Source organism: Electrona antarctica (assembly GCF_951216825.1).
Source record: "Electrona antarctica genome assembly, chromosome: 13".
Lineage (NCBI taxonomy): Eukaryota > Metazoa > Chordata > Actinopteri > Myctophiformes > Myctophidae > Electrona > Electrona antarctica.
The window spans coordinates 29880585-29895540 of record NC_136794.1 but is presented as its reverse complement, the minus strand read 5'-3'; the positions used below and the strand labels follow the sequence as shown (position 1 = coordinate 29895540).

General features: G+C 41.7%; 1 protein-coding gene across 1 annotated transcript in view; it reads right to left on the bottom strand.

Moving 5' to 3' along the window:
* Positions 1–14956, bottom strand: part of LOC306935093 (contactin-associated protein-like 5) — a 132228-nt gene that overhangs the window by 32520 nt on the left and 84752 nt on the right. The window contains exons 10-13 of the mRNA XM_079517950.1: positions 13847–14018; positions 5604–5710; positions 3938–4057; positions 2733–2933 (exon numbers count right to left, since the gene is read on the bottom strand). Coding sequence (XP_079374076.1) covers positions 2733–2933; positions 3938–4057; positions 5604–5710; positions 13847–14018 — 600 coding nt within the window. The remainder of the gene's footprint in view (positions 1–2732; positions 2934–3937; positions 4058–5603; positions 5711–13846; positions 14019–14956) is intronic.

Genomic DNA, 14956 nt, shown 5'->3' with positions numbered 1-14956 from the left:
GGGAGGAAGGCCAGGTTAATAATTGAAGAACACGGAGGCCACAAAGCAGCATAGATCTGCGTCTAAAATTGACAAGTAAGTGGTGCTGCCGTCTTGTTTTTCCAGTGAAGTTAAAGTCATCTCGGGGAAATTGGCTATGCTACGTGCTTAAACACGGGGAAATTGGATTATGTGTTTACAGTAAGAGAGGGGGACGGGTAACACTCGCAAAGCCTTTGTGCCAAGAAAAAGGGCTCATCTACGGATAATTATCTTTGCAAAATAACACAAAATAGTTTGACCTCAAAACAAGAAAACTGCTTTCTACTGGAATATATTTGATACACAATTCGGTAGTTTGCTATTCACAACTTTTGTTGTTGTTTTGTTGCTTTTTACACTTTTTTCATGTTACAGTTGGAGGCCATCGATATTGTCCTTTTCTTTTTGCTGAGGTTTGCGTGATCTGCGCAAAAGGACAGTTAACCCATTTTGGGCGGGAACCCCTTTTGGTGTTTTAAACATTGTTATAATTTAGCTATTGAAAAATAGCAGATCTACAAGCTCATAGCGCGCCACCGAGTGGCGCGCTACGAGCTTGTAGGTCTGCTATTTTTAAAAAATCGTGAAAATATTTATTTCAGAAAACTGGAGGATTTAGAATGATTTTTTAAAATTTTGAGGTCAGGCCTAAATGGGTCAAATGATAAGGGACAATATCGGTGGCACCCAACTGTATGTCATCTAATTTCTCCCCCCGGCCCCCCACACATGCATTTGTGTGTTGTTGTCACTGCTGTAGTAGCCTACTGACTCACCTGCCAGTGAGGCAACTTAAATCCTACATACTGTACATACTGTACTTCACTGACTCCCCAAGGATCCGTACTTGGCCCCCTCTTTTGGCCTCTAAACCAAATCCCTTTGCTGAAAACAGCTGATCTACAAGTCGATCATCTACAAGCTGTACAATGTCTTGCGTTGCCCCGCGATCTGTGAGATTGCAGATCTACTGTTTTCGCTCATGGGTTCATGTGGTTAAACGGCAATATACAATGTTCCGTGTCCAACTTCCATGTAAACGCTGCATGCCACAGTGAGTAATGACTGGACTTTTACAAGGATGGAGAATGAAGGTATGACCCCATATGAAGCCTAAGGACTTTGTTTTTGTCCATTTGACAATCCGGTACAAGGGCTGGCTCAGCCAGTTAGTGCATGGACCACATGCCCCTGTGAGTTGCAAGGACCCAAGTTTGTATCTGACTCCCGTGACTGGGTGAAAAGAGGGATGGGCAACTATGGGCCCATGCATTTACCCAGTGAACATGTCTACTGGGTGTTTTTCAATGTCATTGGTAATTTACTGTTGGAAGAAATCTAGTCTACTGGGAAATGTGTCTAGCTACATTTTGAATACTGTCATATACCGCCAGCCTAGCCCTGCTTGGAGGCTTTGGCATGAAAGTTTGCAATAAGGGGAGGTGTGTGTGCGTGTGCGTGTGCGCATGCGTGCATGCGTGCGTGTGTAGCTGAAAAATCACAAATGTCTGCATCTGTCTGTCTGGGTGAACTGAATCTTTGGCGTGGGGGTGTCATGTGTGTGTGTGTGTGTGTGTGTGTGTGTGTGTGGGGGGGGGGTCTTCCCCTGAACAAAGAAAAACCTCCATGTATGTTTAAAGAAGAAAGAATATAAATAAATAAACCATAAAGTCTGTGGCAGACTGGGAGTTGCTGAAGCATTCAAGTAAACAATGGAAGCAATTATATTTCATACTGTATCTGGTGGGCTGAAAATAGCAGAATGTTTTTTCTTCTTTTTTTTTTCCTTCTTTTAATGATCCTGTTTCTTAGACATACTGTAACACGTTTATTATCATCCACATAAGTGGCATGGCGTTCTCCTCCAAGAGATTTGGAAACATCCATTTTTCATATTAAGTGATGAGTGTCAGATCAATGTTTTCAAAAATACGACAACATTGATTCATGTGATTCATGTGTGTTACCTCTAGTGGTCTGTTATTTGATAGTCATTATTGAATAACAGACCACTGAATTCAATGATTTACCAGAATCAAGAATCAGAATCAAGCATTCAACCAGGTCTGTAACTCTCTCTTATTGCATGAATGAATTGAATTGAATGAATATAAAATATAGCAGATTCACAAGCTCGAAAGCAACGCATTTTGAGCTTGTAGATCTGCTACTTTTGCTATTTAAAAAAAAGTAACCATATGTGTTTTCCACATGACAAAATCGAACCAAATGGATTTGTACACTCAGTTATCTGGGTCCTTTAAAACGTTTGAGAACCGCTTGCCTATCCATCCATCCATGTTCAACCGCTTATCCGTAGTAGGGTAGCAAGGCAACAGCTCCACCAGAGAGCTCCAGACTTCCCTCTCTAGAGCAACATTAGTAACTTCCTCCTGGGAGATCCCGAGGCGTTCCAAGGCCAGTGAGTCGATGTGATTCCTCCAACTGCGACTTGGTCTGCCCCAGGGTCTCCTCCCAGTGGGACGTGCCTCGAGGACCTCCCTAGGGAGACGCCTGAGAGGCATCCTAACCAGATGCCCAAACTGAACCACTAAGCTGGCTCCTTTCCAAGCGAATAAGCAGCGACTCTACTCAGAGTCTCTCTTGCGTGACTTCTCACCCTATCTCTAAGTAAAGGGAGATGCCAGCCAATAAAATGAAATAAAGGTATCAGCTGATAGGGTAGCATATAGAAAAATTCCCACACTTGCCCCAGGTGTTGAAGAGGCGGGACTTCCTGCAGTTGTAAACCACTTCCTGTTGACAGCGCTCTGAGCCAGTGACAACGGCGCGCAGCTGTTCCGGCGAGGCGCTATAATTGAACCTCATAACGTAGGGCTTCTGGACAGAGGATCCATGGACCTTCACTGGAGCTGTGCTGTTGTGTGTCAGCACTGTCCACACCTTGTCATCTACACACACACACACACACAAGACATTTTTTTTTTCTTTGTGAATACAATGCTATTTTAAACAGTATAGTTAAACACATCTGCGTTGTTGGAGGTGGGTTCCTTCCTCTTCTAGCTGGCTTGCTGTACCACACTGTTTCCTTATGTTGGATTTAATGATGAATTGAGTACTATGGACCACAATGGAAACAAGGGTGCTTTTGGTTCATTATGTACACACTCAGAGTTATGACAGTCCTTGAAATTAAAACAAAGTTTGAGAACCACTGATCTACATCAGACCCCTTACGGAAGCCAGTCTGAAGCGATGGCAGGGTCTCAGTGCTGTGACACATTGTATGTTTGAATTACCTCCTTACTCCTTTGACATTATTACTGATATTTATCACTGCAAACTGATGAGTCTCATAAGAGGCTCATAGCAGATACAACAGGCTGATGAGGCTCACCAAAATGAGATTATTTTCTTCGCCTTGTGACTGAGGGGTTGGGGGGTGGAGAGGGGGGCCGGGGGTTGATTAGAATAGGGGGCATAATAATCAATCGTAGGAGGTATTAGTGCGAAATTCTCACTTAATTGCCATCCACTCTGTCACTAGAAGTCACTTTTATCAGGATCAAACTAGTGTTGTAATGTCGCTGCTGCCTGTCTCCCACATCAGGGGGGGCATAACCAGTTGGCACATTTACCCAGGGGCATGGTTTGGGGATGGCAAATGCCACACCGTACACAATAGCATTTTCATTTAACCTCTCTAATTCAGTTCTTTCTCTGATTAACACACAGAAATAAAAATATATATATATAAACAAACAATAATAAAAACAGGATAATAGGATAAGGATAATATCTATAGGTCAAAGTAACTCATTTATGTACAGTAGGTGGCAAAGTAATTGCCTGTAAAATATGTTTATGTTTACCCCAGAGAAAGAGTATTGTGGAAACAATATTATGGGATATGAGCACGACTGGTGAGGCGATGGAGGAGCTCTGATCTCACCCGTCATGTTGCAGTAGACCCGTGCGGGCCCCAGGGGGCCACTCCCGTCAGGATCGATGGAGTAGTAGCCCGAGGAGCTGCCCGTCAGCCGGTAGGCCTCGCAGGACGACTCGTAGATGGCTGCACGCGGAGAGAGAAACAACGCTTAGCGGTGTAGAAGAATGATATGTTATTGTGGCAGCCTGTAGCAGCCAAGATGTCTCCACTATTAGGCCTGATAGCTATTGTTTTTGTTACAGCCTGTCTGTTATGGTTCAGCTTGTTCTTGTAGCAGCTAGTACTGTATGATGATGGTCTGAGCCCTGTCCTCGTTGACTACTACTGTACCACCGATCTGTGTCTGACTGTGTTTCTAACGTATTTCTCCTTGGAGATACCATCCCTGAAGAAGACGTTGCTAGGTCGAAACGTTGGTTTCTGCTTGTGTGCAGCCTTTTTCTTTACCTTCGATCGTACTTCTGATAGCATGATAGCATGCACATTAAAGCATAACCATCCCCACCTAGAATATTGTCTCGACTTCCACTAATGCCTCATCAATAACTGATTGATTCAGACAGCAGCCTGCAACGGGAAAGGATTGATACACCATAGGCAGTGGTGGAAAGTAACTTAAGTACATTTTACTCAAGTGCTGCATTATAACGACTTGAGCCCTAGCCTCTCTATTCTGGGGGAAACATTGACAGAAAATAGCCGATCTAGAAGTCACATTTTGTTCTTATTTTAAAGCTTTTATAATAATGAAAGTCATTATTATTACAATGGAATGGGCTCAAAGAGTGCACACTAGAGGGTCCGTGGAAATAGTTTGAAATCCAGTCTAAAGCATTTGTTCTCAAAGTGGGGTCCGGAGAATGCCAGGGGTCCTTGGGGTGGTTCCAGGGGGCCCCAGCATAATTAGTTTTAATCACAATCATCATTTAAAAATAACAGATCAGCTCACAGCACATAAATCATTTATAATATATAACTTCTCAGAAGAAAATCTCTTCTGAGGGTCCCTGCAACAAAACATTTTCAGATGGGGGCGTCAGCGGGCAAATTAATTTGGGGGTCCTTGGCATTAAAAATGTGAGGATCACTCAAAGGCTACATCAAACAACAAGTGAATGAATGCGGCTGGTTCCATTTGACAGGTATGACACCGAACACTGAACACATAATGTGCTCTGACAGACATTCTGACAGGTGGCCATGACATACTGTACCGCTGCTGTCGGGTTGAAACCTCATGTCCAAAATCCTTCCTGACAAACTCGCCGTCTCATGCAAAGGTTAAAACGTATTTTAGATATAGACTATAATGTAGACAGATGTCAGGTGCATTTGTTGACCTGGCATCCTATAGAGTGTATAGTTTCAATGTACAGATTATTTATTTCTTGATATACTGATGGGGTTCTTGGTTTATCTATATCCTAGATGATCACTATTTCTATGCATTTTATATTTTGGAATAAAAACAAAACAAAAAAAACAACATTACAATATAGTGGAAAATAACGACCTACAAGCTCACGACTGTTGTGCCACACTCTTGTATGATGAATTATTAATAGGGCATTCATTTTACGAAAACTATTGCAACAGAGATGGAGATGTGGGGTTTCTCCGTGCCGACAGCGGCGGTATGCACTCCAGGCAGGGGTTCTGATGAACTTACAGTTGTGACATGTGGCTCCGGAGTATCCTGTCCCTGAGCAGTGACAGTAGAACGTTGTCCAGGCCTGGGAGCACTGGCCTCCGTGTTCACACAGGTTAGGAAGACATCTGGGGGAAAAACACCATTGACCCATTAAGACCTAAGGCTCATCCTAAAAAATAATAAATAAATACATAAATACATAAGTCAAGGAGCCCCAAAATGGTATTGCCTGCCGACCCCCATCTGAAAATATATTAACATTTTTTGTATAAAATTATTGCGACTGCAAGTCACATTTACTATGACAACGTGCATTTTTCGTTGGTTGGGTGGTGACGCCCCCATATATGGTCATGCATAGTCGCGATGTAGACGACATCGCCAGGCCCAGGAGCCCTTCTCCATATATGGGAACCAAATTTGACTGAGGGACTGCCAATGGATTTTTTTGAATTTTCATTTTTTCATGTCATATATGAAAGCAGGGAATCATAGCTTCAAATTGACATATTGTTTGTTCAGTTTGACCCACCAGTTTTGGAGATATGGCTTATAGAGCAATGTCTTGCCGAAAACAGTGAGTTGAGAAAACAGGCTTGAAAGGTTCACTACTGTGGTCTCACATGTGATCTAACATTACACCTAGCTACATGTTTAAGCATTTATTTCATATTTACGTCCATTGTCCATTTCAGCTCTGACACTTATTTCAGACATGCTCTAGTATGTGAAGAGTCTGCCTGTCTGCAAGTCCTTATCCGTTCTGAATATATGAACAGCAAATGAATGATGATGAGCCATAGAATCGATTAAACTCGGAGGTTAAATTAAACTTTTGTTTGGCAAATAAATGCTGTAGTACAATCATAAGTACACCATTGATGTGTGATGCAAATTTGTTGGCAATATTCTGCATTGAAATTAAGTTAATAAATATTGGCCATCTGGCAGAGTCAGGTTAAGGAAGTGTAGGCTACAGACAGAAGGACAGACAGAAGGACAGACAGACATTTTTAGGTGCTTTTATAATATAATATAATATATATATATATATTTTTTTTCTCTTTCCACCACTGTTGAAATTAAGCTTTAACTCCAGCAGCATCTAGACAATCGGAGATCTCCGCCTACTGATGGTGTCTGGGGAAATCTGAATTCAATGTATGGAGCTTTAACAGCAGGGAAAACCGGCGCTATAACAAACCTAGACAGTACTGTACGCCCACTGCTTCAATCCTCATGTACTGGCCTCCTGCTTGCAAAATCAACGATCATCCATGCATAACTTGCACTACATTATAGTTGATTAACGGTTGAAATTAGACACTTGGACAGCATGTGATGATGCAAATCTTTTGATTATGACAGCAACTGCTGTGTTCTGTTCACGCTACAGGGACAAAATTATCCTCTTTACTGTCACATCACAGGTTTACAGGTGTAAAACCTTTTTTATTTATTTTGCAAGCTCCATCATTGTTGCTTCCAGAAGAAGAAAAAAAAATCACACCCATGTGAACTGAGTGGTGTAAGGTATTATATAGCCTGATCAGCTGTGGTCTGACGTAATGTCTGACGTAATGAAATCACACCCGTGTGAACTGAGTGACCATAGCAACCATGCTCATTTTTGAGTGGTGTAAACCACTCCTACAACTGGCTTTTGTGTGCAGAAAAAAATGAGCATGGTTGCTATGTTCAAAATAATTTCTGACGTAATTAAATCACACCCGGGTGAACTGGATGACCGTAGCAACCATGGTCATTTTTTCTGCACAAAAAAAGCCAGTTGTGAAATCACATCCGGGTGTGATTTCATTACGTCAGATCAGAGCTGATCAGGCTATATAATACCTTACCTTATATAATACCTCACATCGGACGTCAGACATTACGTCAGACCACAGCTGATCATGCTATATAAAACCTTACACCACTCAGTTCACACGGGTGTGATTTTTTTGGTACGAACAAACACGTGGACACGTGGACACGTAAACTAACAAAGCCAGTTGTTGGAGTGGTTTACACCACTCAAAAATACATAATTTACACATATATCCATCCAGGGCTTCTTTCCATTTTGGTCCTATGTATTCAATTCATTAAGACATAATATAAAGACATACACAGTACAGTATGTACATGAGGTTTAGACATACAGTAAAGCGTAATGATAATCAGCCCAGAATAAGAAGGTTCCGTTTAGCCACCATATACATTGAATTTAGCTAAATATTTCTATATAGGTTAATTGTACTGACATCTAGACAAAGAGCAGATGTAAAAACGCCTTACTGGCTTCGAAAAGAACCTTAGACTGCGAGTGCCACCTTAAAGGTTTCTGGATGACCTGCACAAATCATAGACCTCCAGATAATTGTTCTTCGTTTTAAGTGCTTTTGTTGCAGCCCAGACCCATGATGGCAGAGCATCGTTCAGCAGAGCTAATACACCGACAACACAAGTGATTCTGACACTGATTCAGCTGTTAAAACCACTCTCAAAGAGCTCTTACGGGTGGCTGCAATTCGAAACTGGCCCCAGTAAAAAGTCCCCTGTACTGTACATATTATTTATTTTAATTTCTAACCATTTATATGTTTTCACATAGTACTTGGGTTTTAAATCCTCTTAGCAGACCTGGTATTGAACTGTACTTTCCTGTACTTTTTTATGCAAACTGTTAATAAAGTATTCAATCTGTCTGTCCGTTTGAGCACGGAATCGATGACTTTGATTGGCTGATGTATGATGACGTTCTCATCATCATACATCATCACATACTTCACTGGAGTATTTCCAACACAATGTACCATGATGCAATGCGACACATTGGATTACCTATGTATGATGACGTTCTCATCATCATACATCATCACGATGAAAGGCGCCACTCACTTCACACAAGTGTGATTTTTACTTCACTGGAGTATTTCCAACACAATGTACCATGATGCAATGCGACACATTGGATTGCCTATTTACAAAAGATTCGTATACATGTTATACTGTACATTCTGCATAATGACAACAATACTTAATATTTACATTGCAGTAGGCTATTGATACTTTTACTTAAGTAAAAAATGTGAGTACTTTTTCCACCACGTTGTGCTACAGTACAGACCACACTCAGCTGTTCAACAGGCAATATTTCAGCTGGTGATTTAATTACTCCTATACATATTCACAGAGAAAACGGGGCTTTTTGTGGAAAATGTTCCACTGCCAAATCCAATAAAGTGGCCAATTACATTTCAACGGTTGAACTGACTAGTGAGTAAGAAAGGTCCAGGAACAAAAGAGGTATTATTTCAGACTATTTTAAGACTTTTGCATGAGACAATTACTGCCCTTCCTTGGCTAAGTTGGCTTCTCTCCTACTCCTCCTCCGCCATTGGTTTTAGGAGCTGTGCAGTAGCCTAAAAGTGCCAAGGTCTGCTGTGACATTATGGTTGAGTGCTGCTATTGACTTCTTTCAGCAGAGTGGAGCTCTGCTTTATTTTAGCAGTGAAAGAAGGGGCTGCAGTCACTGACTTTGGGACCTCATGCTCATGCTTAGTGTGGATTTGATTGGCTGACTCCACTACAATTATTTGAAAACGTTAGTTACCACTTACTAGTTACTTTGTAGATTTTGATCATTATTACAAAACATACATTGAGCACTTACAACCATATTCAAACTGTGCGTGGCTATTTGGAAATGGCCGATCTACAAGCTCGTCGTGATACTGATATTTTCAAAAGATTTTGTACTAGCTCTGATCCATAGCTCTAATGCGTTGCATTTAGAGCTATGTTACTCTCAACTTCCGCCGCTCGCATGAATGCAGACCAGCCTCTCCTCTTTAGCGTAAATAAAAAGAACGTTTTTGCTACTCACCAAAACAAAGGCGGGTTGTGTCATTAGAAAGCCTACTTTCCTTAGTGGACGCACTCTGAGCCCCCCACCACACGTATAAACTGTACTGATAAGTCTGATATTCTGCACAATGAGTATTTTGACTTTTGGTACTTTAAGTATATTTTGATGCCAATACTTGTTTTACTTTAAGTACAGTTTGATTACCAGACTTTTACTTGTAACAGAGTATGTCTACATTGCAGTAAGATACGATACAATATGATACAATATGATACAACTTTATTGTCAGCTTGCACTGAAACTTGTTTTGCGTCCATGAGTATTGATACTTTTTCCACCACTGCAAGCTGCTTTATTTTTGCAGTTAAATTAGGGAGCCTGCAATCACTGAGTTGTAATTCTCTGGGGGGGATTTGTGTGCATGTGTAGTGGGATTTGGCTAACACCCGAAACATGACTCAAGCCATGCAGTCTGAGGATTACCAAGTGTACCCCCCCACACAGTCATCACTATGGCAGTGGGTCCATTGCAATCTCTTTTTTCCTTGGAGCTTCTTACATCTGAAAAAAGCTGAGCGCGCCCACTCACATGTGCATGCATGCACACTATACACTTATTGACCAATAGAAAACACAGCATATACGTAGGCTATAATAGCTCAAGTTGTGAGCCTGTGGTTTTGCTACTTTCAAAACTTATAAATCAGATGGATAACTCCCAAATAGATTGAAATCAATATTTTATTTATAAAATGTGATTTCAAGTGTGACTAATACTATTTTATCTTGCCGTTCAGGCTCTGCTACATTTCTTCTCCATGCTCAGTGCACATTTAGACAACCATTAAAGGGAGCGCTGGAAGAAACTCCAGTCACGCAATGTTAATATTTGTAGTAGATAACAGTAGCAGAATTTGACATTTGCACTCTATGGCCAGAACAATATTGTAGTCTGTGTGTTTGAGTAGGGTTTGATTGGATTGCTGGATTACTACATTGCCCATAATACTTTGGTGCACTCACCCCACCTTGTGGATAGGGGAGGGCTGTCTTACTGAGACAACAAAGTCCAGGAAGGAAGTGAGACCAGTGTCCATGTCATCACGGACACTTTTAAATACTAAAATATCTAAAAACACATATTACACACATAAAACCCCCAGGAATGTGTTTCTTGTCTCCCAAACATCATTAAAATAAGATCTGGTTGCAAAAGGGGTGAAGTGGCCCTTTAAATCCTTTACTGCCATCTAGTGTTCAAAAACTTTGACTGCATTGAAGCATTCACTTCAACGCTACGGAGCTTGTTGTCCTTCCGGGTTAAACAGGAAGGTGGGGGCTTCCGGAAGTGGAACGACACTACACAACACAGCCCACAGCCTTTAGCTAGCAGTACAACCAGCTACAACACTACTCTCCGAAGAGGCAGCAAAGACTGGCCTCAAGATAAATGTGAAAAAGACAGAACTCATGAAGGTAAACAACAAACAGGATCTCCCAGTCCAACTACAGGGAGACAACATCAAAGAGACTGACCGCTTCACATATCTTGGGTGCATACTGGGCAAGGATGGTGGATCAGATGATGACATCAAAAGCAGAATAAACAAGGCCAGACACGTTTTCACCACGCTACGACCCATCTGGAACTCCAAGGCACTGTCCCTCCGAAATAAGACCAGAATATTTAACACCAACGTCAAGTCAGTTCTCCTCTATGGATCAGAGACATGGAGAGTGACAAATACTACCACCAACAAACTCCAGACATTTGTCAACAGATGCCTAAGGCGCATTCATCAGGTGGCCCGATATAATATCAAATGCCAGCCTATTGGAGAAAACCAACCAAAACTCCATCAGCCAGGATGTGAAGAAGAGAAAGTGTGGGTGGATTGGACACACCCTCCGAAAACCTACTGACAACATCACTAGGCAAGCACTGGACTGGAACCCACAGGGCAAAAGAAAAGTGGGGAGGCCAAAACAGACCTGGAGAAGATCAGTGGAGAGTGAGGCAAAGACGACCGGATTATCGTGGGCCCAGCTGAAAAAAACTGCTCAAAACAGAGTCCGATGGCGGGGTGTGATTGCGGCCCTATGCTCCACTTAGGAGCCTACAGGAATAAGTCAAGTCACAACCAGCTACATTTTCTCAGCGATGCGATACAAAATCACAAATGATTTATGATCGTCGGGTGTGCGCCGGCTCACCATGGACAGCTCTCCATGGATACTGCACTTTGAGGGGGGGGGGGGGTGGTACGTTTATAAACGTAGATGGCAAGAAAAAAGTTAAGAGCAGCATCGATAAGTCTCTGTTAATTGAGTGGAAACCTCATGTGTCTGCATCCGTTACTTTTCAGTAACCAGCTCAAAACGTGTCACTTGTAGATTTGGTACTTTTCTGTGACTATGATCATAGGTCGTTAATTTACAAAAACATAAATAAAAAATAAACACCAAAACTTGGACCCAAGGTCGGGACACACTGCACTATGGGGTGCACGCTCCAGGAGAAGATGTGAGTGCAGACATTGTGTTTATCCCAGTGCTTACTGCTTCACATTCAACAAATAATCAATTATCATTAAATAGAAAAGGTCAGAGCCAGGCGATTTGAGTCACCATGAGTGATTATACCTACGCCTTGCTTCCAACACTTCAACAAACATGAACGGTGTTTAAAAATTGCATAAGCAGTCTGTGATTATTGTTTTCAGTGTCATGTCGGTGAAAAGGCAAGTCCTGACATGAAACTCAACTGACGTTTATATTGGGGTGAAGTGCCACGATGATATGGTATTTTCATTTATCCCATATTGGTTCGTACCAAAATATACCACACCGTAAAATCCTGAGTGTCAATGTTATTCTGAGAGACATTTTTACGCCGGGTTAAATTTAGCTGTGCATACAGTTACATGAGCACTGTATCTTTGAGATGATATAATCATGCACTAGATTCATTGCTAATCAATGACACACATGGAATAATGAACTGCAGTCAAATGATCAGCATATCGTTGCTGTCCGGCAGAAACAAGCTAACTCCATTTCACTTTTGTTTTCATCAATCAATGCTATTGAGCACCCTTTACATCTGTGCGTTGGTTAAACAATATTCAACCAATGCAAAGTATAAAACGTGCTTCTTACAAAACCAGCTAACTCCATTGGACCCTCAAACTGTCTGCAAACACATTGTAATGTTTTTTTTGCGGCTTTCGCCTTTATTTTATATATAATATTTTTCTTTTTATGGAGAGACAGACATTTGGCTGACAGGAAATGGGGGAGAGAGATGGGGGAGTGACATGCAGTAAAGGCCGTCGGGATCGGGAGTCGAACCCGCCGCACACTGCCAGACTCGGACTACCGGCCAAGGTGCCTGGACCGCTGAGCCACGGCCCAGGCCTTACAAACACATTCTAACCATTTATTTATGTCCACATGAAGGAGAAACATGCAGCGACACAAATATTACAAGTGCATTAAGGTTCACAAATCATGGCATGTTTTCAAGATACAATAGGCACGTCACGCAGTACTTTATGGGTATATAAGTGGCTGCCAATTATAGCAGAGCCTCTTTTTCATGAATCTCAATTTGTTGAAGCCCTCTAACAACCAGTCTGTGGGTATGTCCTAGGCTGCCAAATATAAAAAACAAATAGTCTGTACTTATAACCTAGCTCTGAGACCGTATGTAGGAGTGGAGTTGGTATTTAATGACCTTTAATGCTGCACGCACGCACGCACGCACGCACGCACGCACGCACGCACGCACAGCTCCCATCAAGAGCTTCCCACTCAGAGCAATAATGTGACGCCTCCAGAAACTTGCTCCCCGTCAGGTTGCGAGCGTGTTGCTCCAGGCGTCACCTCTTTGCATTGTGTGCAATCATCTTGATGGGATATGCACTGTGCGTGCGTGCGTGCGTGCGTGCGTGCGTGCGTGCGTGCGTGCGTGCGTCTAATCCAGTCGTTCTCAAACATGTTCGTGTCAAGGATGCCCAAAACTAAATAAATTTGGCAACGGACCCCCATCTGAAAAGACTTTGTGTCAGGGACCCCCATACATACAAGCGTCATGAGCTTGTACAGCTGCTATTTATGAATAGCTTAAAAGCTTTAAATAGTGCAAAAGTGGTTAAACTGATGTTATATAATCTTGCTAGAAAAATAGAAGATGTACAATCTCGTAGCACGGCACAAAATGACGAGTTGTGAGCTTGTATATCTATTTTTTTTAACCACTGTTCTAAATCCTAATAGTTTTCTGAAAATGTGAAAAACGTATCCCGCTATAGGCTAGAGTCTAGCCTATAGTATAGGCTACATAGTTACAGAATATACAATGACACAGAAGCTTTCCCGGTTTTCCTACCTGTCATGGATGCCACACGTGTCAAACTGGAGCTGGTTGTAATTCCCCAGGAGACCTTGCTGCACATGGTTGAAGTTCACTGGCTGGCTGTTGACGAACAAGAGGCGCATGCAGCCCTGGAAGGCCAGCGTTGGGTTCTTACAGTGAGAGACGCCCGTGGACAATGGACAACCTGGTCAAACACAAACACATTACAATTTACATCATCTGTAAACCATAACAGCTTCGGCTGGATTAATTACGCGATTAGGTCAACCAACACTACCACACAAGCGGACTGGTGATCAATATGACCTTTTGTTCCTGCAATGTCATTGGTCACTGTCTCCCCCCACACACACACAGTGCGGATACCATTATCTGTTAAATATCGATCAGCTTTGCTTACACAGCATTTCAATCCCACTCACACCTCACAGGTACGCTTCATTTGACTTGGAGGCAGAAAACAACAGTTGTAATATATAACTCATAATGTGTGTCCGGGAAGAAAATATTCCCAGAAATTCAAACCACTGTACTTACTGTAATTACATTTACTTTTTACTTTACTTGAGTATGTAAATGTTTCAATATTTATAGTTCTACTCCACTACATCTCAGGAGCAAATGTTGTACTTTTTCACTCCACTAAATGTATTTGAAAACATCAGATATACGAGTTACTGTGAGGACTTTATATAATTATAATCTGTAATATGTATTGTAGGCCAACACAACATACATCAACGTATATTATACTTTGAATATGAAAATTATATAAAATGTATGACAAGCATGCACGCTAGTCACCACAATGACAAAGTAGTGAGACCATAATAAAATAAAAATAATACCAAGACTCCATTAGTCCATAAAAGCCGCTTAGTAAAATGCCAGTCATCAGAAGATTGGAGATTTAAATGCCAAGATCAGGGATGCTAACGTTTGCACAGAGATATTAAGTATATCTTTGCTTAGGTGGCACTCAGAAAAGGCTGAGTCTGTTTCGGTGAAATCTCTGCTTCGAATTTGCACTTTCACTTACTGCACCATGATAACCTTTTGGATCATTTACTTAAAAACACTTTGCCAGCGGGGGTATGATAATTAGATTTGGTTTGTGAGACA